Source organism: Monopterus albus, unplaced genomic scaffold (assembly GCF_001952655.1).
Source record: "Monopterus albus unplaced genomic scaffold, M_albus_1.0 scaffold16.1, whole genome shotgun sequence".
In the NCBI taxonomy this organism is placed as follows: domain Eukaryota; kingdom Metazoa; phylum Chordata; class Actinopteri; order Synbranchiformes; family Synbranchidae; genus Monopterus; species Monopterus albus.
In genome coordinates, this window is record NW_018127896.1 from 220,685 (window position 1) to 247,392 (window position 26,708).

The 26,708-nt window shown below is 46.3% G+C and overlaps 2 protein-coding genes across 3 annotated transcripts; both read left to right on the forward strand.

The window, feature by feature from the left end:
• The first annotated feature begins 410 nt into the window (after positions 1-410).
• cyp27a2 (cytochrome P450 family 27 subfamily A member 2) lies at positions 411-23,942 on the forward strand. Of its 2 annotated transcripts, XM_020592036.1 has the most exons (11): positions 411-857; positions 3,311-3,501; positions 3,720-3,919; positions 3,998-4,195; positions 4,310-4,473; positions 5,793-5,959; positions 8,421-8,502; positions 8,788-9,024; positions 9,167-11,075; positions 11,173-11,383; positions 23,840-23,942. In XM_020592036.1, exons 1-9 carry the CDS (start codon positions 615-617, stop codon positions 9,281-9,283), a joined length of 1,599 nt encoding a protein of 532 aa, XP_020447692.1. In that variant the 5' UTR covers positions 411-614; the 3' UTR covers positions 9,284-11,075; positions 11,173-11,383; positions 23,840-23,942. The 2 variants fall into 2 exon arrangements, with proteins under 2 accessions (XP_020447692.1, XP_020447691.1); XM_020592035.1 differs by having other exon boundaries at positions 9,167-11,383.
• On the forward strand, positions 23,938-26,642 carry tmem198ab (transmembrane protein 198ab). Its single transcript, XM_020592109.1, has 4 exons — positions 23,938-24,154; positions 24,297-24,878; positions 25,342-25,541; positions 26,490-26,642. Exons 1-4 carry the CDS (start codon positions 23,938-23,940, stop codon positions 26,640-26,642), a joined length of 1,152 nt encoding a protein of 383 aa, XP_020447765.1.
• Positions 26,643-26,708: the final 66 nt, after the last annotated feature.

Here is a 26,708-nt window from a genome sequence, read left to right on the forward strand (position 1 = left end):
GTTCAAGAAAAGACCCTTGGTCTCAGTGAATTATAGATGATTGTAAAAAAAACTTTCCACAAGCAAGTATCATGAAGTTACTGCACTTTAAAATGTGTTTATTTTATTTCTTGTGGGCTTGATATTGTGTTTTTCCTTATTCACACACCCATGTTTACGCACTGTAGTAGCTCATGTGGTGTGCATTATGTACAAGCAATGGTCCAAAACCCCAGATCATGTTTGATTTACAGTGAAGAAAAACTGAATTTTTCTGTCTAATCAGCACTAATGATAAGAATTTAGTGTGAGCTCAAAGTGTAAAAAATGCTGCAGTAACTACAAGAAAACAACACACGTCACTGGAATGGGGAACAAATCCGTTTCTTTTAGCTACGTGGTGTGAGTATTAAACCAGTTTAGGGCGGTTTTATGAGGCTGCTGTTATTTGATCTGTTTTGGCATCCTCTTGTTGCCAAGGGCAACCGTCCTCAGGTCAAGCTTGCGTGAATGAACACTAGTCTGTGCTTGGCTGCTGCAGTACTGAGAACGCCCTGCAGGGGCTGAAGAGAATAAAAGCTGCCACTTCCTGAGATGAAAAACAGATTTGAGCCCCTTATCACAAACTAGGCACCATGGGCTCTCTGGCGGCTGCAGTCAACCCTCTCCGCCTCTCGGCGCTCCCAGCAGCCCGGGTCGGTGGGGTGCTCCGATCCGAAGCCTCCGCTGCTGTCTCGGTCAGAAGAAACGTGAACGTGCAGACGACTAGTGACGCGGGGAAGCTGAAGGGTCTCGATGACCTGCCGGGACCCAGCGTAGCCACAACTCTGTACTGGCTGTTTGTCAAAGGATACACGAACAAGAGCCACCTACTGCAGGTAAAGCGCGTCAGGCCGCAGAGCCGTGCGCGCACAGCTGATCGTGTGCGGACGGCAGGATTTGCGCTTTTACTGAACTGACTCAAGTCAGTATAATGGACTAGTTATATAACTTTCCATATGCTGTAAGTTCAGTTTTTTTGGTAGCAGTAGTAGGTCACGTGTCTGTGTACGTCACAATAGAAGAAATCCACAGGTTGTTTACGTTTACAAAAATATACAGTACAACTTTTATTATTATATGCAAGGAGTGTTGTGCATAGACATACATAGATTTACTTGAATCCTTTAATATACTTTGTACTCTTTTAAATTTGAAAATGATATTAAGGTATTTGGGTTAATATATCAGCCTGAAAACAGACACTGTGCATCCTCCTGCTTTGACACAGAAAGCCTGTTGGAGATGTGAACTGGGTGATTAATGGTGATAGTATGGGCCAAGGTGTGACTGTGGTTTCTGTTGAAAGCAGGTATGTAAGTATGAACTAGGTATACATGGTTTTAGATTACATAATCCTGTAAACCAGTGCATGCTCTATTCACTAAAAGGAATATTCTCCTTTTCAAGAAACTTTAAATAAATTCAAACTTCACTGCAAACTTTCAAGGATTTGTACTGTATCTTGTATCTAGCGAATGGCAATCTGCTATACAATGCATACGGGATGAGTGGGTGTTCGGTTTGCAGGATTTTTGCCAAGAAACAATTAATCTGTTCGAAAAATTTATTGTTTCTGATTGTTTCAAATCAGATTCATTATCCAGCTCTAAAAGTGGTTGTCTACAGCCTATAATGTATTAAAATTAAGACACATGGACACTACAAGGAAATGGAAAATCATTCATTCATGTGTCTTGTTCCACTGTATGAATTGTTAAAGTAAGTGTAAATGATAATGCTGTAGTGAGAGCAGAGAGCAGGTGGAGAAATACCTGGAAAGGTGGAGGTCTGCTCTGGAAAGAAGAGGAATGAAAGTCAGTCGTGGTAAGACAGAATACATGTGTATGAACAAGAGGGATGGAAGTGGAACAGTGAGGTTACAGGGGGCTGAGGTCAAGAAGGTGCAGGAGTTTAAGTATTTGGGGTCAGCAGTCCAGTGTGATGGGGAGTGTGGGAAAGAGGTGAAGAAGTGAGTGCAGGCAGGTTGGAGTGGGTGGAGAAAGGTGTCAGGAGTGTTGTGTGACAGAAGAGTGGCAGCACGAATCAAAGGAAAGGGGTACAAGACAGGAGTGAGACCAACTATGCTGTATGGGTTAGAGACTGTAGCAGTGAGGAAAAGACAAGAGGCAGAGATGGAGGTAGCAGAGATGAGGATGTTGAGGTTCTCTTTAGGAGTGACCAGGATGGACAGGATTAGGAATGAGCACATCAGAGGGACAGCTCAGGTCGACTGTTTTGGGGACAAGGTCAGAGAGGCCAGATTGAGATGATGTTGAAAAATGATGTTTAAAATATTTGCATGGTGATAATGAGGTATTATGAGACTTAAATGCAGTGTTTGAATTAATGTTGTACACAAGACTCTCCCCTTTTCCTCATGCCTCAGGAGGCATTTATTTTATTACTCTTTTAGTTTTAACCCGGTTCTTTTGTCTGAAGGCACCAAGAAGTAACACTCAGGAAACAGGAATCAGCTTCAAGTAGATTTATTTTCTTCTGGTTAAATGCAGAGTTATTACAGCGCTGGGCTCTCTGCCCTGTACATGGGTGGTACATTACACCTCAATATTCTAGAATGTTCATATAGGCAGCAGGTGTGTGTGTGTGTGTTGTTATCTTCTATTTTCAGGTGTTTCTTTCCAACTGAAAATGGACATGCAGTTAGCTGTGCCACTTACTTCCCTGATTCTGTTGTAAAAACCTTTACTCATGCTTCAGACATGGGTGAATAGTTCAGGCCTGTCAGACTTCACGTCTGCAAAATAGCATAAATTAACAGTGTCTCATCTAGTTTCCAGAACGACACTTATCTATGCAATCTACTCTTGAACAATTATCCAAGAAGATGAGAAACACTACAAGTTGAACTGCAGCTGAAAATTATAACTATTATGCATATATAAGAGCCAGGTTAATACTGATACATGGTGCTGTTAATAAAACACAAACAGTCATACTAAACTTTATCATTATAAAGCTAAATAATTCTAACAGTAAATAAAACAACTGCAACTCCTGAAATCCAATTCTAACAACTCTTTACTTATTTTTTAAATGTCAGTAGCTGTGGATAGGTGCAGATTATTTAGGATTCTTTGTTGAATAAGAATATTTATGAAATGATGTAAAATGCTTAATAACCAGTGACTCTGGCTCTAAAAAACAGAAGTTCCTATGTGTAGCACAAGTACCTCAAAACTATATGAAAAAGCAACACTTGTATAAAAGTTTTTAGTCACTTCAAACTCCAGTTTACACTCAAAATTTGACATGGTTCGTTATTTCCTAGGGTGTACAGAAGAATCTGTATGGGCCCATTTGGCGTTCCAGGTTTGGTTCACTGGATATTGTCAATGTGGCGACCCCGGAGCTCATCGCTCAGGTGATCCAACAGGAGGGTCGCTATCCGGTCCGAACTGAGCTGCTGCACTGGAAGGAGTACAGGGACCTGAGGGGACAGGCCTATGGCCTGCATGTGGAGTGAGTGGGGACGGAGGACGCAGTAACATTAACAGTTAAAAAGTTAATATAGACATAAATCATTGGAAGTCCTTCATTTCTTACATGTAAAATGGGATCAACTCTTCACACTGAATGAAACACTCTTAAAATGTCAGATTTGATAACACTTAGGGTTTATTTATGGGTCCTCTCAAATTTGTGATCTGAAGAACCATGAAAGCTATTTTACTTTCTAGTACAGGACCAGAATGGCACCGAATCCGCTCTGGCCTGAACCCAAAGATGCTGAAGCTGCAGGAAGTGATGGCTTACGCCCCCATCATCCACCAGGTGGTGGGAGATCTGCTACAACGCATCGAGCTCCTTCGCAGTCGCAGCCAGGACCAGGCCACAGTTTCCAATCTGGCGGCTGAGCTCTACAAGTTTGGCTTTGAGGGTAAGAGGTGCAGTAATGGAGTGGAGGGTGGAGTTTTTGACTCTATCAGAACCTGTTTTTGAGTTTTGCCCTCTGCAGGGATCTCTGCCATCTTGTTTGAGACCAGGCTGGGCTGCTTGCAGGAGGAGATTCCCAAAGACACGGTGCGCTTCATTGCCGCTGTTAACGACATGCTGACGACATCTGACCTGGTGATGCTTTTCCCACGCTGGAGCCGCAGCATCCTCCCCTACTGGAAGCGCTTTGTTCAGGCTTGGGATGACCTGTATGACGTAGGTAGGCTGTGAAAGAAACAAGAAAGGGATTTAGGCTTCCACTATTGGATTTGGTTTCAAGTTAGTAAAACTGTGTGCGCATCCTCATCTTTTGGCTTGTGTGTTTGTGTGGCAGCCCAGACCCTCATCAACAGGAGAATGGCTGAAATCAAAGCCCAAGCGCGCAGCGGTGAGTCGGCAGAGGGCATGTACCTGACTTCACTGCTGTCCTCTGACAAGCTGACCATTAAGGAGGTTTACATCACTGTCACTGAGGTGCTGCTGGGCGGAGTCGACACGGTGAGGAGGGGGCGGTGGGACCAGTGGTACAGTTTTTCTTGTGTCTGGTTTTGAAACAGCACTGCTGAGGCTTTATGTCAAGTCCAAATTTTTGTTGTGCATCATTTAATTGTTTCTCCGTTGGCGGTTTCAGTTCTGAGGCATGTTTGTTACCCCAGGAAGCAGTTGAGGTTTTTCTAAACACTTCCCTCTTTAAGCTGGTTGTAAGTAGTTTGCTTCTTTAGTGAGAACAGCAGCTGCACTCACCTCAAATTCATCTTGGTTTGAATAGAGGGGAAAGAAACATCAGGACATGCATGGGAACTTTTTTAACTTTGGCCAGCCAGTGGGGGGTGGGGGGAGGGAGGAGGAACACTGCCCAGCAACGAACACATGGTTAATTTATTTATGGATTTACACTCACTGAGTTGTCCTGAGTGAATTACAGCCTGCAAGTACAGAGATGTGATCCCTCACACGGCACAGAGCGTTTGTAGCTTCCTTCCTTAGACAGGCTGGGACTTGTTTGACTGGATGTTTGTTGAGTGTGGAGATCTGAGGCTTCACACCTGTAATATGAGCAAGGAATTAAGCTGATATGCTTGGTTTGATAAAAAAAAAAAAACCTCCCTTCACTTTACAGCAAGACAGGAAGCTCTCTTTCTCTCTCTTCTATGGTTTTTACTTTTTAATAACAGATGTAGAAGTTTTTATTTGTGGAGTCTTAGTTTAGTGAAATGAAGGTGATGTGAGATTATGGTGTGGCCTTAAAAATGTTATGGTATGTTGAGTAAAATGTGGACAGATCACTCTCTGCTCAAACACCAGCTGGTGATGTTTTAACCAGCTCTGATACTGTGTATTGATGCACATGCAGAGAAGATTCAAGCATTGTTCAGCATGCGTCGGAATCTGCCGCCAAAACACTGTTGTTCATGTTGTTCATATGCATTCATGCAGAAATTCCACAAGGCTGTTGACAAAGAAGCATAACCTGCTGTGGAGGCTGCAGACTTTCTTCCTCTCTACATGCAGTGTAAGACGCTCGCTCCTGTGGGCCCAGACTGCACCTTGGGAGTTGCTCTGCCAATCAAAATAAGACGTTGCTGAATAGAATTTTGTTTGCTGAGGTGTTGCTGGACCTGTTTCACCACCAACACCCACAGCTAGTTTGAATAATTCCAGCTGTGGGCTGCTCAGTTCACTTTTCTGTGGCAGAGTGATGTGCACTGACAACAACCAGGTGTTTGTCAGCGACCATACTGACTGATGCAGTGTTACTTTTCCAGTGCCTTGTGATGGACAGCGACACTTGTCCCTTTTGCTTTTCCTGCTGTCAGACATCCAACACCTTGTCGTGGACGTTGTACCATTTAGCAAGGGACCCCGGGGCCCAGGATCGACTGTACAAGGAGGTGAACTCGGTGTGTCCGGACAGACGGGAGCCGACCACAGACGACCTGAGCCAGATGCCCTACCTGAAGGCCGTCATAAAGGAAATATTACGGTGAGTTGTCTCATTCTGTCTGTTAGAGCGGAGGGGCTCATGTTTTCTGATATTTGTCACATTGTGAGCCCTCGTTTAACATTGTGAAACTCCTAAAATTATGCAGTAGCTTACTGAGAGTGAGAGAATCAGAAATTCTTTTAGCTTTGAATGTATTCAACCCTCTGGTGTGAGGCAGGTTTTGATGTTTGCACTCGATATGAAAGTCTGATGTACAGAAACCTGCACTGAAGCATGTGCAGGAAAACACTCTGGTCCAGTTTTTGTTTCTGTGGCTGTCACATCTGTATCTGGTCCAACATCTGTGGCATTTTCTCCCATGCCCACTTGTATGCACTGTATGTCAAGTGACTGTCCTTAAGGCCCGTCTGTGTTGACAGTAGCCAGACTGAGGAATAGTTTCAGACGCGACACTTCTGAAGATGCTTCCTGATGTCGCTGCATTATGAATCATCACAGACCTTGTTGTGTTGTCGTGATGTACATGTATTTCTAGGGGGCATCCAGTTTGATGTATGTCGGTTTTATGACTCCTGTCATGGTCTTACCTGAATTCAAAGTCAAGTATTAGATTTGCTTGTGAACTAGTGTTTTATCTTGTGTAAACAGGGCGTCCCTGTGAAAGACAGTCAGACAGCTCTCGGTGAACGAACGAGTAGTGCCAGCAACTTGTTTTGAAATGGTCCAAACATGCTAAATTAAATTAGTCACTCAGGACCAGCATATGTTAAAAGCATATAAAATAATAATATGACAATAAATAAATACACTCTAAATGATAAAACCTAAATGTAACAACAGCATTAAAACAAATGGGTATCATATTTAAAATGCATTAGTCCATCAAAGAGGCCTAGAATTCATAATTCTCACAGCTCCTGGTAAGAAACTGGATTTCAGCCTGGCGGTCCTGAGCATGTTGAGTTGTTTCTAGTTATTCCACCCAGCCTTAAATGCTGTTTAGCTGTTAAGAAGATCAAACTGGAAGGCAACAAGTCCAGCAACACGAGCAGTGTTTTGAGCAGCTTCAGTAAAAAGACCAGTGTGTTTCGGGATGAGGCCTTTGTCAGGGTCTGTTAGAAGCACACGACAAAGAGTCCTATAAATAATGCCAACCTAAAAAGAAAAAACTTTAAAAACAACCAATCATGTTTTAAAGGTTTTTTTTTAAACATTTGCATTACTTATAGGACTCTGCTGTGTGCTTCTAACAGACCCTGACGAAGGCTTCATGCTGTCTTTTTACTCAAAACAGTGTTGCTGCACTTGTTTCCTTCCAGTTAGCTTCTTCCTTGTCTGTGCACCTTGACAGTGGGTCAACTTGTGCTAGAACTTTCTGCTGTGTCTGTTGAGAAGATCAGAAATTCTTGTGTCAGACATTTGTCCATGTTTCATAAACAGACAACTAGTTTAAATATTAAAGTCCAACTTTAGAATAGAGTATCTTCTGCTGTATCTTACTACAATACAGTATACACAAAAACCTGCAATTTTATCTGATACCTTTTTTTTCCACTAAAGTCAGTGTGATGGTAGGACTTCTACCTGTACAGAGTATTTTTACAAATTAATTCAGACAAAACATTACAATTTAAAGGATCATTTAATATTACAATTATTCTGAATAGAGTAGTATTTAAACACATAATCTTGTAGTTAGGGAACAGAGAACAGAGATCAGAGAGCAGAGACTCTCCTCTTGCAATGGAATAGATAAAGCATAAGAAGATTGTCAGAAGCACCAGTCAGTCAGGTCATTTGTTGTCAGTCCCGAGTCGGTTCCCCTGTCAGCCCCAGTCCGTCGTCGTTTCCCCGGGCCCTCCGAGGCCGGGCTTGCGGTACACTGTTCACGGTAGCATGGTCATCCTCTCTCTCCCAGGCTCACTCTTTTATCAGCAGCGTCCCTTATGCTGTTGCATCAATTTCTGAACCTAGCTTCCTGTCTCCAGTTTGGGGGAGACAACACCCTGAGATGTACTTCATAAAAAGGAAACATCTTGACCACTTACATATGGCCATTGCCCAACTCACATGAACATAATGAACCCATAACCACTCAGCTCTCCCTCACACAAGCTAATAACAAATAATGTCTATATGAACTACATACTGTTCTATTACATATTTCTTCTGGGATCTGGTTTATTGCTAACCACTACAGTAATATAACAAAATAAGCAGTATAAACAGGCAGTAAACAATGCAGACAGACAACGAATGCTCATTGAAATGAGATAAATAGGAATAAAAATAGAGTACTTAAAAAATAGAGACCTGATGTGAGGACTTGTCCCACCACTGCCCTGGTCTGTGTGTGCAGCAGCACCACAGGCCTGTTTGGTGTTAGCGCTCATCTTTGTCCTCTGGTGAAGCAAAGCAGAAAACCCCAAAGCAGAAACTAAAGAGGAACTGCTGCCCTGTGTGTGTCCTCATTGCCTCCATGTGTGTGTTTCTCCACCAGCCTGTATCCTGTCGTACCCGGAAACGGACGCCTTGTTTCAGAGAATGAGGTGGTTGTGGACAACTACCGGTTCCCTAAGAAGGTAGGAAGGCAGAATCAGAATGGTGCAGGCGGTGTCAGGAATAAAAATCATCGTGTGTGTGTGTGTGTGTGTGTGTTGTGTGGCTTGTTTTGGAAGATGGCTCTTATCTGGATCACTGGCACTCATGATGCACTTGGTTTTCCCAGATGAAAATGGGCCTTTCTTGGCTAAATGTCGCTCATTTACATTGATCAACTATTGAAAATGAAACTCACTGATTTTAACGGATTTAAGCTTTGCTTCTGGTCAAATACAAAATCTAGGCGCTCTCTTCTTTCCCGTCAGACTCTGTTCCATCTGTGTCACTACGCAGTCTGTCACGACCAGGCCCAGTTTGTCGACGCTGAGCGCTTCATGCCGGAGCGCTGGCTCCGCCCTGGGGCGGCTGAAGACGGCTGTCACAGGCCCTCACCCAGTTTCTACAAGCACCACCCATACAGCTTCATCCCGTTTGGAGTTGGGGTGCGAGCCTGTGTGGGGAAGAGGGTGGCGGAGATGGAGATGTACTTCGCTCTGTCCAGGGTGAGTGCCAAACATTTCTCAACCTCCTTCACAAAAGAGACAAACCTTTGCAGAAAGGAAGAAACTGGAGGAGAATGTGTTAAGAAAATCAAAACACAGTTGTTGTCAAGCAGCACACGTTAGTTTGTGTGTCACCCTGCAGCTGATGCAGCACTATGAGGTCCAGCCTGAAGATGGCACACCTACCGTGCAGCCCAAAACTCGGATCCTTCTCATCCCTTCAAAGCCCATCAACCTGCGCTTCCTGCCCCGAGCCTGAGGACGGCCGGTGCAGGAGCAGTGAGGATGTGCAGGTGCACGCTGCTCCCTCTGACTGTGAGGTGGAGAGTCAGCCTGACATGACGCCAGGCATGACAAGTGTTAATAACTGCAGTCAAGCTTGTGCTTTCATATACGATGAATCCACCTCAAAACCTGGTTCAAATCCAAGAGGAGGCTTTACTATGGAGGAGCACATCCGGATTACACTGTGCTCAAATCACTGCTACAACTGTAAACATTTGGCTTTTATTTGCACAAATTCGCAAACAACGTGGTGCGTTAGCTGAGACTTTAATGTCTTCAAGATCCACATTTAACCTTTACATTAAATACAGGACCAGGCGTCAGCTTTTGCATTGGGTCTTTCTACGTTACGTTTCTCTGTTAACTCTAGCACATTTGTACACTGTGATTGCAATCTTTGCTACCAATGTAAACACAACTCTTTTCAAATGTACTTTAACATATAATACCTCTCTCACTGTTTTTAAAATGCATGCACAAATATAAAAATAGGTTTTAAGTGTATTTTTGAAGGAGCCTTCCTTCCATACAGGAAAAGCGGCTCTACCTCTGTGTACAGGCTTCAACATAAACACAGAGCTTCCAGTGACACAATGAGCAGATATAGAAATAAAAGACATGGCCTAAGAGTCAGTTTGTGGTAAATCAGTCATGGAGGCAACACACTTAAGTACATTTAATAAAGTCAATGAAACGTTCAGTGTCACGTGTGTGAATGGTTCTTTTGCTCCATAGACCTGCACGGTGATAAAATACGGCACGATAACGTGGAAAATCCACTTGTCAGTTATTTCTGTGAAAAAGTAACTCCTGCTGCTCCATCTGACTTTTCTGCTTATTCTCTAGGTTTGTACAGAAACCAACACTAGTGGCCACATTAACCCTGGGGTTAATACCCACAACCGAGCGCACATCCTCACATTCTGTGATTTTATTGAATGTGTTTAGAGACACACTGAAGCTCAGGCCCTGCACTGAGCTGTAGTGACGCCTGCTGGGCCCAGCTGGAGATCCAGCCTGTTAGTGTGACTGACTTTCTCTTTCAGCTGTAGTAGATATGTAGTCTGGCGTTGGTGAGAGGGCTGAGTAGTGTCTTTGGATGGATGTGAACCCTGAAATTAGCTAAACACAAAGACCTGATGTTTTCTGGGAGTTTAGTGAAACATAAAACACCTCAGTTGGTCTGACAAGAAACAGGGAAAGAAAAACAGACGACTCAGCAATGTCACACCAATATAAACCCTCCACCTGCAGCCTTGTTCAAAACATCTAACCATTATTTTGAAGGTTAACTAACTTCACTTCCTGTTTGCACGGGTACAGATACCGTGTGTGACAGTACAATGTAATATCACACAGTGTAGTACTGCGCATATATACAACGTAACGAGAGGGAAGGACGATCCAAATGACATGTAACGAAACCAACATGCATAAAATCTTAATCTGAAAAGGTACTAAATGAATATTTTGCAACAAAAAGTGAAAAGCATCCCTCTAAAGTACACCGAAGTAAAAGTGCATGTGAATACTCGCCTAATTGTGCTTAAATACATTAACCTACTTGGACAAAGTAGCTCCATAACTACATGTTTCCCCCTAAGTTGCATATGCGTGAATATTCCTGGAGCACTGAGCAGAACCGGTTCTCGGTGTATTTCACTCGTCAGCCTGTCGGAGCCGCTGCGGGTTTTTCCTCCGTGGTCCCTAAACGTGATGCAGGCTGTGACGGAGGCCGCCTCCTGCTGCCGACGCACCGCGTTCATGTGAGAGGCGCCGCATCCTCCATCCGTCCAGACCACAGACTGGTTCTACTCATACTTCTGGTTTATAACAGGCATGTAACCCGCTTTCTTTTTTTAGGCCGGCGTACGTGTGCGTGCCCCCATGGAGGAGCAGTGAGGCCGGATCCACCGCCCTGCAGGCTGCCGGGGACAGGCGGAGCTCCACACCGACGGGAGGACACCCAGGTCGGCGGTGAAAGCTATGGAAATGTTCGGTGCTTCGGTGGCACGAGGCTCCTTTTGCCGTCACGTGAACGCGGACCAGGCGCGTCGACCTACCAGGGATGATGGTGAGTGAGTGGCCAATTTAACGCGCACTGTACGCGTCTTTTGCCTCCGACACACGGACTCAAACACGATGAAAGCGGTGGCTGTGCGGGCTTAGAGCGTGGTGGATGCTGAGGGCGGTGATGGCCGCATCCAGGTCGACCACAGTCAGCTGCTCCTCTTCATGGATGGATGGTGTGTTTACCACAGAGCGCGTGTCCATGATGTGTGTTTTCAGCAGAGGAGTCCGGGATCTCCCAGGGGTCCATGAAGGAGTCTCAGGCAGTCCGAGGACCGGTTTTAAGAACAGTTTTAGGTTCCCACTATTTCCGTGTATATGAGTGGTAATTAAATAAAGTCTCTTTTCAAGTGATTGCTCTTCCGTGATAACTTAACCTGGAACGCGCCACAAGCTGTCTGGTTACCTTGGCTCATTAAACCTGCTGAAACCTGGAGGCAACACTGCAGTGGTGTCAGTCACCTGAAAAGTCAGGGGTAAATGGACAAAGGCCAGGAACACCGGGGTGATTTGCTGCTTTTCTGTGTCAGTGGCAAGTCCTTGGTTTGGACTGGCGGCTGGTTTGACATGTCACCTTTGTCCAGGATTTTATTACCACTTATTGTCTAAATGAGAACAGAAATAACCAGCAACTCCTTGCTGGTGTGTGGGGTTGACTCAACCTGAACTGGGGGAGCTTGTCTGAGACTTTTAATGTGTTAGTTTTTGGTTGATGAAAACGTGTGAGAGACTTTGTGGTCTCCCACAGGGACCCCCGTACCACGAATCTGATTTCACACACGTTTGATGCATTTGAGGTGAGGCCAGCGAGAGACAGGTGCAGGAGTCTGGCCTTTGCTGTGGTCTCCTGGTTGTGACCCAACGGTGTCTGTCAGGACTTTGACAGTAATATGCATTTTATTTTCTTGCTGAGGCTTTGCTCATGTGAACACGTGTGTCCCTGTGCTTGCACACAGTGAGGCTGTATGAGCAGCAGATGTTTCTCAGAAGCTCACGAGGTGACAGAGTGATGTCTGCTCCGCAGGGCAGGAAAAGGACCAGAATGCACTGCTGCTACAAGCCAGGCTGAATTCCACTGAAGTGTGTTGACTGTTTTTAAATGAAACTGTTGGGGCTGTTGTACCTTCACAATCTATCAGGTGCATGTTATCAGCCCCCTCGAGGTCACTGAAAGGCATTCTGGGTAATGCAGGGTATAGGCTGAAACACAGGCATCAGACAGTGCAAAGTGAGAGAGAGAGCATTTCCTCAGATAAATGACTGGATGTGTATTGACATTTCCAGAGTGACAGTGTTGGACAGAGTCTCTGCCTGCAGACCTGCTCTTTGTGCGTTCACTCTGTGTCTGGCCGCCGTCATATCAGCATAGTCAGGTGGCGTTGCTCGAGCTCTGTGGTCCCCAGGGGAGGGAAAATGCCACAACACTCTGCTGGGTCATGAGGCAGCTTGTCTCCCCCGCCTCACCCGCTACTGTGGAGGAGGCTGAGTTTGTTCTTTCTGTGCTCTGACCTACCCAGGCCCCAGCTTCACTTCCTTTGTCTTACCACTGTCTCTGTTGCTGTTTATCATCTCTTCAGTCACACGATTCACCTTCGTCCTGATTCTTTTTCTGAGGCTCTTTGTTGCATTTTGCTTTTATTGACATGCCAACATCAAAGCATCAAAACATTTCTGGTTTTTCTGTTCAGACTGAAAATGTAACTGAAAGCTGCTGGATGGAAACACAGTGAAGCTCTGACGTCAGTGCTGCTAAGTGTCGGCACCAGGAGTTTATTAACCTGATCCCTGTGCCGGAGCTGTGCCACAGCAGCCGCTCCTTTCCTCAACACCCGGTGTTGAACTTCACAGGTTTCCTGACATCACACCTCAGAACGGAAACACTGAGGTGTTGATGTGCAGCAGTCAGGATCCCTGGTGCTGGGTTGGCTCTGTGCGACTCTCCTCCATGGGAACCAATGTGACTGCTGTTCCCGGGCAGCCCCCTTAGGGAGGATGGCGAGCAGCTCTGGGGCTGTTCAGTCGCACGGAACAGCTGTGAGAGACACAAGAAGCACTTAGTGCATATAGGACTGACTCGTCACCTGAAGGGAGACGGGTGAGGCTGTTAGTTCCTCATACATGCTGCTGCGGGTGTGACGACACCCGGGGAAGCTGCAAATGACACGATTGGCCAACAGAGTTCAGAGTTCAGTCAGGTCAGTCGCTGTTGTTTGTTACTAATGATGCAGCTTTATTTTAATAGTTGAGCAGGAAGTACAGTTGAGCAGACAGGAAGTCAAAGGAGGTCTGGCTTTCCAAAACAAAATCTCAGGTCCGCTGAATTGATTTGAACCAGACTTCATCCAAACCTAAAATCTGTCTGTAGACTCTGACTGATGGTAAAGACCTGATGTTAGCCCACAGCTTCCCTAATTCTCTCCAGTCATACTGTAGTCAAAGGGAGGAAAGAAGGACTTGCTGCAGCGTTTGTGCAGTTTAAATGTTGTGCAGCACCTCCTGCTGCTGTGTGAGCTCATCCTTGTGTTCACTACTGCGTGTGTGGAATCTGCAGCATGAACAGAAGCGTGTGCGCTTCCATCTGAGCACAGGAAGAAGCAACGGTTAAGTGTCATGACTGAAACACTGTTGAAACTGTAGACATGTGCTTCTAGAAGACGTTCACTCTTCAGCCAGATTTTGGTGTCAACTGTCTCACAAAGTGGTTAGAGTGACGACCAAGCCTGTCTGCACTGGTGCACAAATGATGAGCTGATTAATGAACTGGTCAAGTGACAAGAGGCCACGTGTTCTCTGGCTCCAGTCTGTGTTGTATCAATAAGACTGAACCTCACTGGGTTTTGGACCATTGCTCTTAAAAAGCAAGATGTCACCTTGAGCTTTGATGGATTAGTTTTGGTCTTTAGAGGATTGTGTTGGACCCTGCCCTGTGAGCAGTGTGTCAGAGCCTGACAAAGACCTCAGTGTCCTCCTCCTCTTCTCACCAGACCCCTCAGCACAGCCTCCACGCTCTGCCCAATCAGAGGACGAGGCAGCAGCAGAGCGGCCCATTCACTCTCAGGCTTATGTAACCTGCTCAGCGAGTGCCTGAGGAGGTGTGAGAACGCCTCAGCCTCTCGGCGCCGCCGGTCGTGCCTCATCCTCACAGAATCATACTGGTGTTTGTGGGCGACAGCCGGCGATAATCTGAACAAGTCACATGATGTTCTGTTAAAACTGTGGTGAGATGTGAGTCACCTTCCTGCGGTGAAGTTTCACCCTGGTGCTGGTATGTCTGTGAATGATTGTCCCTTTGCTGATGGTTCTGGCTTCAGCGTCGTTCACAGCTGAACAGAACCTGAGATTCCCCGGGCTAAGCAGAGACCATCACACCCGCCAGTGGTGACTCCGGCTCTTTGCCATGTGGAGACTGAACAAAGCTGCACAATCTCTCACCGCTGTTGTTTCTTGAAGCTGCTCCTTTTCCCACATTGTGAAGCAGAAACAAAAAGTTAATCAAAGACTCGTGATCTGTTTATTTATCTGGTGATTAATATTAGAGAGAAACACTCTGCTGGTGCTTTCCAGAGAGGCTTTGTCTGATTTTAGCTCAGAAATCATTTTCAAATTTTAATCCCACACATTAAAAGATCAGTTAACTGTTGCAGCATCAGCATGGTGTGTTGCAGCTCTACTTATAAATGTTTCTATTAATTATAATTCTGTGATGAGTTGAAAAAGCTTCCAAAGGGCAGGAAGTGCTAGAATGTGCTCTAGGATTTAAGTGAGTTGAGGGTTGTTTGTGAGAGGCACAACCCAGGGTCACGATAAAGGCAACCGGCCTGTTTTGTTTGGGAATTGTTCAGATTTTCCCAGTGGGGACGTCGAGCCTTCCCCAGACAGTGTTGTCTCCTCTCCCGCCCTCTGACCTGCCTCCTGTCATGTTTCTGACTCAGGCATGTGACCACACACACACACACACACACACACACTACCGGGCATGTCCTCCCCTCACGTTTCCACAGCAACCCCGGTCTGTACCGACATTGCGCGGCGGACCCTGGCAATGTTTTTGGTGGCGCCAGCCTCTCTCTCTCCTGGAGGCTGACATGTAAATCGGTGACGCGCTGGCTGCTGGTGCTGAGCTTCGTCTTGGCAGCTCAGCCACAGCCCAGTGCCTCAGTGATTAACACTGAGAGACGGAGAGCAGGCTGTCTGCATCATCATCATCATCATCATGTCTTTAAACAGCCAGCACTCAGACGCCCTGAGGCTTCGGATGAGGACCCGTTGCAGCCTCGGTCAGACGGCCACATTCCTCAGGTCAGTGATGGAGAGACGAACAGAGTGTACTTGTGTCTGAGATATGGTTAATAATTCATTAGTTAGTGTCCGTCAGTGGACTCGTGTTTTGAGGATGTGGTGATAGCATCATTTCCACACTGTCTGATAAATCCAGCCTAACTGCGACGGTGCCTCTCAGCTGAACGACACTTGTTATTCCAGCTTCTCCGCCAGGTTGTCAGAGAACAGTTTGTCCCAACCAGGCATCTGTAGTTCACCTCGGAGCTTGGGGAACCAGTATGGAAGGGGCAGAGATTTTATCTGAGTCCCACCGGACCCTCCAGGCTGGAAAGACAGTAGGTAGAGTAGGTTTGAGTCAGTTTTCATATAGAAAGACTTGGTCCAAGTTGAACTGCTGCACATAATGGGCAGTAATTATTCTTCTGTTAATATCTACTGTATGATAAATAACCCGTGTGTCATGCACACTGGTCCGGTGTCTTGCTGCTGTTTATTAAATGCTGTATGTTGTCGTACTGTGTGTTGTTGTTATTGTCCTCAGTGAAACGCTGTTTTGTCCTACTGCTGTATGATTGGAAAGGCGGTGCAGCTAACAAGTCTGTCATCCAGGTTAATGATGAGCAGGTGAATTGGAGAGTGTTCTGTCAGCAGCCTGTATCTGTCAGTTCCACATTGACATCCAGTAATGTCAATACCTGTGCCATCACCGTCACTGTACTGATGAGTCAGCATCAAAGTGCTTCGGACCTTCATCACAGAAGCTAGTTCGACCTGGGCCAGGTTTCACATCAGAAGCATCATCTTCAGCACAACATTTGTTCACTGGCTGTATTAGCATTATTTACATTGATTCATTCAGCAGTAGATTTTTACTTTGTTGGTCTGGACTCTGATTTGTATCATACTGTTATCAACACATAATGAAACCCAAACAGCCACCGTGCCCTGGCCGGCCACCAGGACTGCAGGGTGGGCAGCTGGTCCTAGTGCTGTGCAGCTCACTCTGGTTTCATTATTGATTTGATCTGATGAGAATTTCCTGCATCAACTGTTTGGTCTGCTAAAGGCCAAAGTGTCCAGACCCACAGCAGCTGTCTGTTAGCTGCTTAATCAAAATGAGCTTGTGAGGAATTTTCCCACTTGTTTAGGAAGAAGCAGCGGTTTTTGAATTATTTTTTTTTTGCTAACGTGTGACTGGCGTCTGATTTGATTTATGCCATGTTACAGATGGAACGATTGATCAGCTCAGAGCTGGGATGCTGCTGCTGCCTCAGCATTGTTTCCTGGTTCCAGAGAAAGTTGTGGAGAGAGTCGCTGATGGGAAAATAATCAATCACTGCCTGATATCGGTTGAGAGTTTTCATCTTACAGCCGATGGGCCTGTGACTGTCTTTTGTGAAAGCGATGCGTCCGTGTTGCACCTGTTCAGACGTGGCTCCGAACACACGCGGCGTTGTGTATGAATCATGAGGAGCGCTGCCAACGCCGAATGACTCGGACAGGATGTGAGGTGCAGTGAGTAATGCATGACGAGGCTGTTGTGTAACACGGCTTGGCCTCTTCTTCTCTGGCATGCCGCCTCTCCTTTTCCAGTTTCTCCTTCCTCTTTAATACTTTCTCTGTTTCTGCTCGTGTGTGAAAACCAGATGAGCCAGGAGGAGCAGGAGAGCCCGGCTGCTGCGAACCTGCAGCTTCAGAGTTGGTGGTGTCAGTGGGAGTCACTGGGAAAAGGGAGTCTCAAAGTCTCTGAGCTTCTGTGTGAGGGGGATGAGGTCTGTGTCGATACAGAGGGTCGGGTAGTTCAGCCATCTCCAAGTCAGTGTCGTGACAACTAGTTAAATGTCACCAGGTGGTTTTAGTTACTGGCATGCTGGTGTTTTCTGAAGTGTGTCTGTCTCTGTGCTCCTTTGATTTTCTCTTTCCTCCCTGCTGTTCTGATTTTTTTTTTTCAACTGTGCTTCTTACTTTGCTCATTTCTTCTTCTGTGTCATCTTTGTCTCTCAGTTTTGTGGTTTGGAGCTGAGTGGCTGTTTTCTGGTTCACCTCTGTGGCCCAACACCAACATGCCCAGGCTCCAGAGAGTGTTTGTACCCCTTCACTTTGTGTCGTAGAGGGATGTGTCGCACCAGTGTACACTCAGTGACCCGTGTATTTAGACACATTTGCAGACTTGATGGTTTTGTCTCCATGGTCCTGACCCACGCAGCAGGTCCAGGAACAGTCACGGTGCCACTTCCCTCCTCGCTGACTGTAACTCAGCGTCACAGTCATGATTGGTTGTTGTCGTCATTTTCCTGTCGGTGAAACCTGCTGCTTAACTGAGGCAGCTGTTGTGTTTTGCAGATGGTGAAGGTCTCTGTCCTTCTGTTGCACCATCTCTCAGGTTCACAGTGGGAAGTTTCTTCAGGTGGTGAGTGAATTGAGTTCTGGGGAGGGGTTGAAAAAACCCCGTCGAGGTCATGTTTGTAGCTTTGCTGTACACTGGAGAGAACAGTTACATGAGTAAATCTCCAGGAAGCATCGTCCCAACTGGTAAAATCCATCATTGAAAAATATCATCTAAAGATTAAATTAGGTGAAAGTAAAGGAGTATTAGCTGTAGCAGTGGATCTCAGCACTGATCTCCTGATTTGATTTGAACTCCTGACTTGGTTCATTTTGAGCGGATTCTTAATGATTCAGTTCAGACTATTACTTTGTGATCCTTATCAGATGAATACCTTCTTCTCTTCTGTGTTCAGCAGTGAGCACCACAGTGGTTTTATTGAAAATAAAAGTGTGTTCATACCATAAGCTGAAGTGTAATCACATTTCCTGGATATGAAACCAGCGTCTAGAATGTGACAGCTGTATTTTCAGGCTGCTAGTCTGCGTTAGCTCCTCGACAGGAAGAGACAGTTCACAGCCCAGAGGAGCCTTGATGTGAACAGGCCCTTGTTTCACTGAGGTGTGAGGTGCCAGCACCTTTAGCCACGTCTGCACTGTGTGCTGGTCCGTGTCGTCCCAGTCGCAGGCTCCAGAGAGAAGATCTAATCGCCCACCAGAAGAGAGGAGGAGGCTGGAACAGAACTGTTAGAATTTCATGAGTCACAGGGTTATGAAACCAACTCAGCCCACTGTGCACCGAGCACGGACAGAAAACACTGAGCGTGTGAGGAAACCGATCAAAGGGCCGATCAGAAGTCATTGATCGACACTGACAGAGGAGGAAGTCGACTGGAGGACAGATTTGATTTTTACTTCCACTCTTGATGAAGCTCATTAAGATGCATGAACACAACATGAGTTGCGTCTCCTGCTCCGCTTGTGTCCTGCACTGAGAACATTGTTCATTGTCATGTAGGACCAAGTGCACGTTTTCAAGTACAGGCGTGAGGTTCTGGTACTTGGCTGATCTACTGCTACATTTCAAAGAGGAAAAATACTGTACTGTGGTGCTGTTAGCATGTTAGCTTTCAGTTTAGCACAGTGCTAGGTGGGTAACCGCCGACCCACATGTTTAATTTAAAGCTAATGTGATGTGCAGTGTAAGTTAAAGGTGCATGTCTTCACTGTGATGTTTGACAGCTGTAGTTACTACAGTTCTTACAGTTGTATGTTACACGAAGAGAAATGATGAGGTGATTAAAATATCATCTCTTGCCCAACAGGGTGTGAAATCCTCAGTATCAGCAAGTACTAAAATATATGTACTCGTATTTGGTGGTACTGCTGCATCCTTGTACACATTCATCCAACAGCACCATATCTGTCAGTGTAACAGTCACAGGGGATTACTTTGACTTCTGATACTTTAACTACACCGCTAACATTTCCAATGCATGATTTTTACTTCAGTAGAGTATTTTCATACTGCAGTACTGCACACTTCCTTCAGCGCACAGACATGGGAACACACATGTACCTGCCTGTACGTATGCACTGGTTTAGGCCACAGTTGAGTCCAAGTCCACAAGTCCAGCCTGACGAGCTGCATCTGTGTTGTCCTGCAGTGGCCACCGTAGAGAGGAGAAGCAGCGTGGCTCATGGATGGGAATGTTGTTTGGTCATTAGTTTGGCCTAGACTGAAGGAGCTCGACAACTAGTGGATGAATCTAACATTTTGTGCGTGTATTTTGATTGACGTCCATGGTTTGTTGTTGAATTGGGAAACAATTTGGCCTTTCCTGTGTTACCGCCTTCTGCAGCATTTTGCCCCACCGGTTAAAAAGACCTGAGAACAGTGACGTGTCAGCATTTTAGACACACATCAGGTCTGACCCTTCAGCTTTGTGCTTTCCAGGTTGTGTTGGTGGGAGCTCCCTCTCTGCCTCCTTTCTCTTGATGTCTGCAGCTCTTGAATGCATCACAGCTCAGCACAGCATTTGAATTTATCATCCTGGCAGTAAACTTTAGGTTTGAAATCTACACAGTTCTTGGCTGAAACACTGAGAACCTGCAGTGTCTCTCTGTCATGTGGGTCAGAGCTGAGTTAGCCTGTGGCTCTGCCAGTCTGTGCGCTCTGTTTATTAACACATGCCGTTTTCCTTATTCATGTGTTTGTGCGGCCACTGATTTCAGGCTGGTGATGTCAGACGGCTGCACGTCTGTGTCAGTGTGTCTGGTTCTTACAACTGGTCCACAAACAGTCTGGTAAACTGCTTTTTCATCAGCGAGGAGGAGTGAGACTTTGCTGTCTCATGGTGCAGCCGATCAATCTGTGGTGCACATTTTATTTTATGGAGACAAACAGTTTCACACCACGTCAGCTGCATTTTCCATTTCATTTCCAGCTGTTAGTCTTGCCGAGGGGGGCTCACATCGATAATCGGATAATCCAGCTGAATGTTGTTCTTAATGCATCATCCAGGGGCGGGCATGTTTCTCCTTTAGCCACACAGTAACAGTGACACAGAGGCGAGGGAGTTCACATTTGTCAAATCAGTCAGGAATGTGTTGTTGACAGATAGATCTGTTTTGTTTTTCTGATCATGTTCCTGTTGACATTTGTCAGATTGGTTGAATACACCACATTGTAGTTATGCTTTAGTAGAGGCCAGTGCACCTGCTAGAAGGCCAGAAGGTGCACCGTGACAGGAGCAAAGGTCACTGTTGTTTAAACTAAGTTGTGTAGGGAGGAGGTGACAAAACACTGAAACAGGAGACTGAACCTGGCCCGGTACTTTTGTCTCTGAACCTGGAACGCTCTGCATTTACTGTAACCATGACAACAAAGGCTCAGTTCATGATGCTGACCCACTGAGTCAACTAGGAGGTGGAGGAGTAGCTGCACAGAACAATGTGTTGGAGCTGTTTGTTGGAAACAGACGGCCTCCCATGTTTCCTGAGGAAGAAACCTGGCACCCAGTGCGGCGGTGTGGCTCACTGGGGGGTGGGTAGTTAATAGCTGGTGGACAACAGTGGAGGTCTACAGCACAGACCAATTAGCTGTACCAGGGTCTGGGCCTACACACATTAGCTGCTTCTAGTCTCTGGATGATAACAAACATACAGGCTCACTGGCTGCATCCTCTAAAGGACTCGAATTGAGGCCAGACGGGGACAGTGACTGTGTTTGTGTGTGTAGAGATGAGAGGAGGGCTTCTGTCGGAGCAGAGCGACACACATACTGATGTACAACCTAGAGCTAATGTCTGATTGGCTCTCACACTGTTGCTATGGGAGTATAGTCTGCTCTGCCATTGGTCAGGCTTTTGACCGCCGGCTGCCTGTCAGCATCCCACCGTCGTCATGGCAACAGACAGGACACAGGGTGGGAGGAGGAGAGCGGTGCTGCTGCTGATTCCGACAGTGGAAGAAGAAACAGGATGATCCGTGTGTGAACAGCTGCACATTTGGTCTGCACTACAAAACACACGTGGTGGCGACCTGCTAATCCTGATCATTACTGTGACGTGTCTGGATGAGAACCCGTGTGTCTAACTGTCAACGGTGGACACACTCCTCCTTACTACATTCGCCTGTTTTATTCAACTGCTTCACATTTCACTTGCTCTTTCTTGCCATAACTTGTATATGTTGTGTGTTTTATTGTTTTTGTGAACATGTGGCCAAGGGACAACAGTGGTGCTGATTTATGTGCATTGGCCTTGAATTAAAGTAAATATATAAATGATTAATCACAGTGAAACTGTGCTGTGACACAGAAGATAAGAAAAGGCTTCAGGGAAAGACAAGACCAACGGAGCTACTCCGAAGCTTGGACTGATAACAATAAAAAACTGAATAATTGGGCGTGCAAAATTATTCAGCCCCTTTACTTTCAGTGCAGCAAACTCTCTCCAGAAGTTCAGTGAGGATCTCTGAATGATCCAATGTTGACCTAAATGACTAATGATGATAAATAGAATCCACCTGTGTGTAATCAAGTCTCCGTATAAATGCACCTGCACTGTGATAGTCTCAGAGGTCTGTTTAAAGCGCAGAGAGCATCATGAAGAACAAGGAACACACCAGGCAGGTCCGAGATACTGTTGTGGAGAAGTTTAAAGCCGGATTTGGATACAAAAAGATTTCCCAAGCTTTAAACATCCCAAGGAGCACTGTGCAAGCGATAATATTGAAATGGAAGGAGTATCAGACCACTGCAAATCTACCAAGACCTGGCCGTCCCTCTAAACTTTCAGCTCATACAAGGAGAAGACTGATCAGAGATGCAGCCAAGAGGCCCATGATCACTCTGGATGAACTGCAGAGATCTACAGCTGAGGTGGGAGACTCTGTCCATAGGACAACAATCAGTCGTATACTGCACAAATCTGGCCTTTATGGAAGAGTGGCAAGAAGAAAGCCATTTCTTAAAGATATCCATAAAAAGTGTCGTTTAAAGTTTGCCACAAGCCACCTGGGAGACACACCAAAGATGTGGAAGAAGGTGCTCTGGTCAGATGAAACCAAAATCGAACTTTTTGGCAACACTGCAAAACGTTATGTTTGGCGTAAAGGCAACACAGCTCATCACCCTGAACACACCATCCCCATTGTCAAACATGGTGGTGGCAGCATCATGGTTTGGGGCTGCTTTTCTTCAGCAGGGGCAGGGAAGATGGTTAAAATTGATGGGAAGATGGATGGAGCCAAATACAGGACCATTCTGGAAGGAAACCTGATGGAGTCTGCAACAGACCTGAGACTGGGACGGAGATTTGTCTTCCAACAAGACAATGATCCAAAACATAAAGCCAAATCTACAATGGAATGGTTCACAAATAAACATATCTAGGTGTTAGAATGGCCAAGTCAAAGTCCAGACCTGAATCCAATCGAGAATCTGTGGAAAGAACTGACAACTGCTGTTCACAAACGCTCTCCATCCAACCTCACTGAGCTCGAGCTGTTTTGCAAGGAGGCATGGGCAAAAATTTCAGTCTCTCGATGTGCAAAACTGATAGAGACATACCCCAAGTGACTTACAGCTGTAATCGCAGCAAAAGGTGGCGCTACAAAGTATTAACTTAAGGGGGCTGAATAATTTTGCACGCCCAATTTTTCAGTTTTTTATTTGTTAAAAAAGTTTGAAATATCCAATAAATTTCGTTCCACTTCATGATTGTGTCCCACTTGTTGTTGAGTCTTCACAAAAAATTACAGTTTTATATCTTTATGTTTGAAGCCTGAAATGTGGCAAAAGGTCGCAAAGTTCAAGGGGGCCGAATACTTTCGCAAGGCACTGTACAGACAGGAGAGAGCAGCAGTAATATGAAGCTGGGAGAGACTACAGCGTCACAAGGTGAGAGCTGATGGGGTAACATTCAGGAAAGCAATAAAAATAAAGGTGATTTAACACGAACTACTGCTTCAACCAGGCTCTAACAGCAGAGAGACCTGATGTGGGGACGGGGCAGTAGACTGACCTGTGGCAGGTTGGCTAGCTGGAAAAGAGTCGGTGTGTTTGTCGGAGTTTCTGGTTCCCCTTAAAGGCCTCCAGATCAAACAGAGATGGAGAAGGAGGCTCATACACCTGCTGACACCTGGGCTATTAATACCCATTCTGTTTGTGTGTGTGTTGTATATTAGAAATGATTAGCAGGGTAACTGGGGTTTTGGTTGTCGATCGTTTGGACTGAGAGCCAGAGCTGATCATAAAGTAGAGCTGCATCAACTGTTATGTCTTGGTTTTAATCCATATTCATATCTGTTGCTCAGTCTAGCCTGTCCCCCTCTTCCTCCCTGTGTACAGGTAACACTACACAGCTGGGCAGTGCCCCATAGCCTCCCACCTGATCGTGTCTCCTCTCCACCTCCTCTTCTCCTGCCTGCTCTCTGCTCCTGTCGGCCATGACGACCACCATGGAGATCCTGCTGGCTCAGCCGGAACAGCTGAGCCCTGGGCGGCTGCACGGCTGTGAGGACTCTGGTGGCCACTACAAGGTGGTGCCCTCTGTCGTCTGCTCTATGTGCTGTCTCTTTGGCATCATTTACTGCTTCTTTGGTGAGTCGGGACTGAGGTGCGACACTTTGACCCCTCAGAGAGCAATGCATCAGGAGTATGGAGGTAAATCTCTGCCAACATGTCTGAAGCTGTACAGGCCACAAATGTTTTGGCGGGGATTTACCTCCTTAGAAGAGTTGCCTGTTTGGCTGATCTGTTAGCTGATGGCTTTATTAGTGTCACCCCTTTCTTCCTGCTCCCACAGGGTATCGCTGCTTCAAGGCAGTGATGTTCCTGACGGGCCTGATGTTCGGCTCTGTCGTCATCTTCATGCTCTGCTACAAGGAGCGCGTGCTGGACACCCAGCTGAGCGTGGAGGCCTCAGTGGGCATCGGCCTGGGCATCGGCACACTGTGCGGCCTGGTCACCATGCTGGTTCGCAGCGTGGGCCTCTTCATGGTGGGGCTGCTCCTGGGCCTGCTGGTGGCTGTGGCTGCCCTGGTGGGCATGGAGGAGCTTTCCAACAGCCCACCACGCTCCGTCTGGGTGCCCCTGGGCGTGCTGCTTGGCCTGGGCATGTTGTTCGCTGTTCTCACCTTGCAGTGGCAGCGCCTCTTCACCACGCTGTCCACAGCGGTGTTCGGTGCAGCCGTCATCACCGTGGCACTGGACTACTTCGTGGAGCTCTTCGCCCTCGTGCTCTACATGTACGAACGGATGAAGGCAGCACCTGGAAAGTCTGTGTGCTGGCTAACGTGGGTGGTGCTGGGGGTGTGGCCTGCCCTCACGCTGCTGGGCGTGGTGGTCCAGTGGAAGGTGACTGCAGGGGAGTACTCCCACACCAAGGGTGAGGAAATAACTACAGTGCTATTAGTGCCTCAGCTTACCATGTTGGCCAAAAGCTGTGGTGATGGGAGAGGAAATACTAAATTAGCATCATCGCTATGACATGCTCCAGTGTTTGCATGCTAAAGGTTGACTATAGAAATATGTGAGGTAAAACTTTCAAGTTTTATCCAACTTTTCTCCGGTAACCTCATTGTCCAGACATATTTTGACCTGCAGTTCACTAGATCGGTGCTTAAAGGCAATCTTCCACCTTACTAAGGTGTCCATGAGCAAGGCACTCGACAAAGGTTCCATGAAAAATCTCCTTAAAATGTTAAATGTATTTAAGTCTGGTTTTATGAACCTTATAGATTATACTTAAACAGCTGCTAGCTTACACTAGTTAGCTTCTACTTGAGTTCTGGTACTCTGCAGTTAAAGCCAGGAGCCTGTATTCATTGACCGCCCTGTGTCCTCCACAGTAATCATCAGCCGGCAGCAGAGGAGGATGCAGGTGATGCGGATCCGTCAGCGAGATGATCGCTATCGTAACAAGAAGAAGAAGAAGCAGCAGCATGGCTCTTCCTCTCATCACCATACGGCCAAACAGCTCCACCCAGAGCCCGGCTACCGCCGCAAACCCAACCCTGTTCGTCGTTACGACACAGATGTCCTCTCACCAGTGAGGAACCTTGGTTTCTGTCATGTCGTTTTGTGTTTTGTTCCCCATCTGTTCTCAGGCTTCCTGCAGTATGCTGTTTGCTGCTGCCACCACCAGTTTTATCTCAGATGCTGCATTCAATGTCTTGGCACTGTGCTTCTGTAAAAACCACAAGGAAAATTACACCGATCAGCCATAACCTTATGACCACCTGCCTAATACTGTTTACATAGGAGTCAACGTGGCAGTTGGTTGGCACTCGTGTCACTCTGCAGCTCACTGTGCATCTTCTGTGAATCCATTTGCTTCCACAGTTCTACTGTCAGGAAGAGCATGAATGTGTCTACAATTCAGTGAAAAACCTAAGTAAAAGGAATGATTCAACAGCCTCACCACTACACTACACATGGTGTGATATCTCTTCATAGAGACCAATGTACAGTATTTCTCATTTTCCACCATTTTAACAAAGATTCAAATAAAGTTTAATCTTTTGAACAAATGGAAGTTAAAAGTTTAATATACAGTAGGTCAACCTGATCATCAGTGAGCCATGGGCGTCCATGACCCTGTCTCCAGTTCACCATTTGTCCTTCCTTAGACACAGTTGGTAGGTACTGACCACTGCAGACCAACAACACCCACCAAGACCTGCAGTGTTGGGAGATGCTCTGACCCAGTCATCTCACCATCAGTTTGGTCCTTGTCAAAGTCAATATACCCCACACACTGACAGGTGCCATTGTAACAGATAGTGTTATTCACCTCACCTGCCAGTGGTCATAATGTTATGCCTGATCGGTGTATAAACACAGTCTATTCTCCTTTTTGCCAACTATTTGATACATGAAGGCAGAGGAATAGTTTGGACAACTTTCTTGCACATTGTGTTTTTTCTTCTTGTTTTACTGTCTTTGCAGTTTCTTTATTTGTAAAGTTTTCTATGAGTGCTTTTCCTTCCCCTTCCAGAGCTACATCCAGAGTTTCCGAGACCGGCAGGTGCAGGCGCAGCCCTTCCCAGGCCAGCTGGTCGGTGGACCCCACACTGTGGTGGATGTGGGCTATGAGTGCAGCTCCACGGTGCCCCTCACTGGAGCAGCAGGGCCTTCACTGCGGATCTGAGAAGCCTCCACCTCCCAGAGGCCAGAACACTTCACCAGGAAGAAACGTGACTCTGATCACTACCAC

What these genes read in the sequence shown, in the direction of transcription:
- tmem198ab (XM_020592109.1), top strand. Translation starts at nt 23,938, where the DNA reads ATGACGACCACCATGGAGATCCTGCTGGCTCAGCCGGAACAGCTGAGC. An exon ending in GGAGTACTCCCACACCAAGG is followed by an intron (nt 24,879 to 25,341) that starts GTGAGGAAATAA and finishes TGTCCTCCACAG; the next exon opens with TAATCATCAGCCGGCAGCAG. An exon ending in ACACAGATGTCCTCTCACCA is followed by an intron (nt 25,542 to 26,489) that starts GTGAGGAACCTT and finishes TTCCCCTTCCAG; the next exon opens with AGCTACATCCAGAGTTTCCG.
- cyp27a2 (XM_020592035.1), top strand. Translation starts at nt 615, where the DNA reads ATGGGCTCTCTGGCGGCTGCAGTCAACCCTCTCCGCCTCTCGGCGCTC. An exon ending in CTACAAGTTTGGCTTTGAGG is followed by an intron (nt 3,920 to 3,997) that starts GTAAGAGGTGCA and finishes TGCCCTCTGCAG; the next exon opens with GGATCTCTGCCATCTTGTTT. An exon ending in GGATGACCTGTATGACGTAG is followed by an intron (nt 4,196 to 4,309) that starts GTAGGCTGTGAA and finishes TTTGTGTGGCAG; the next exon opens with CCCAGACCCTCATCAACAGG.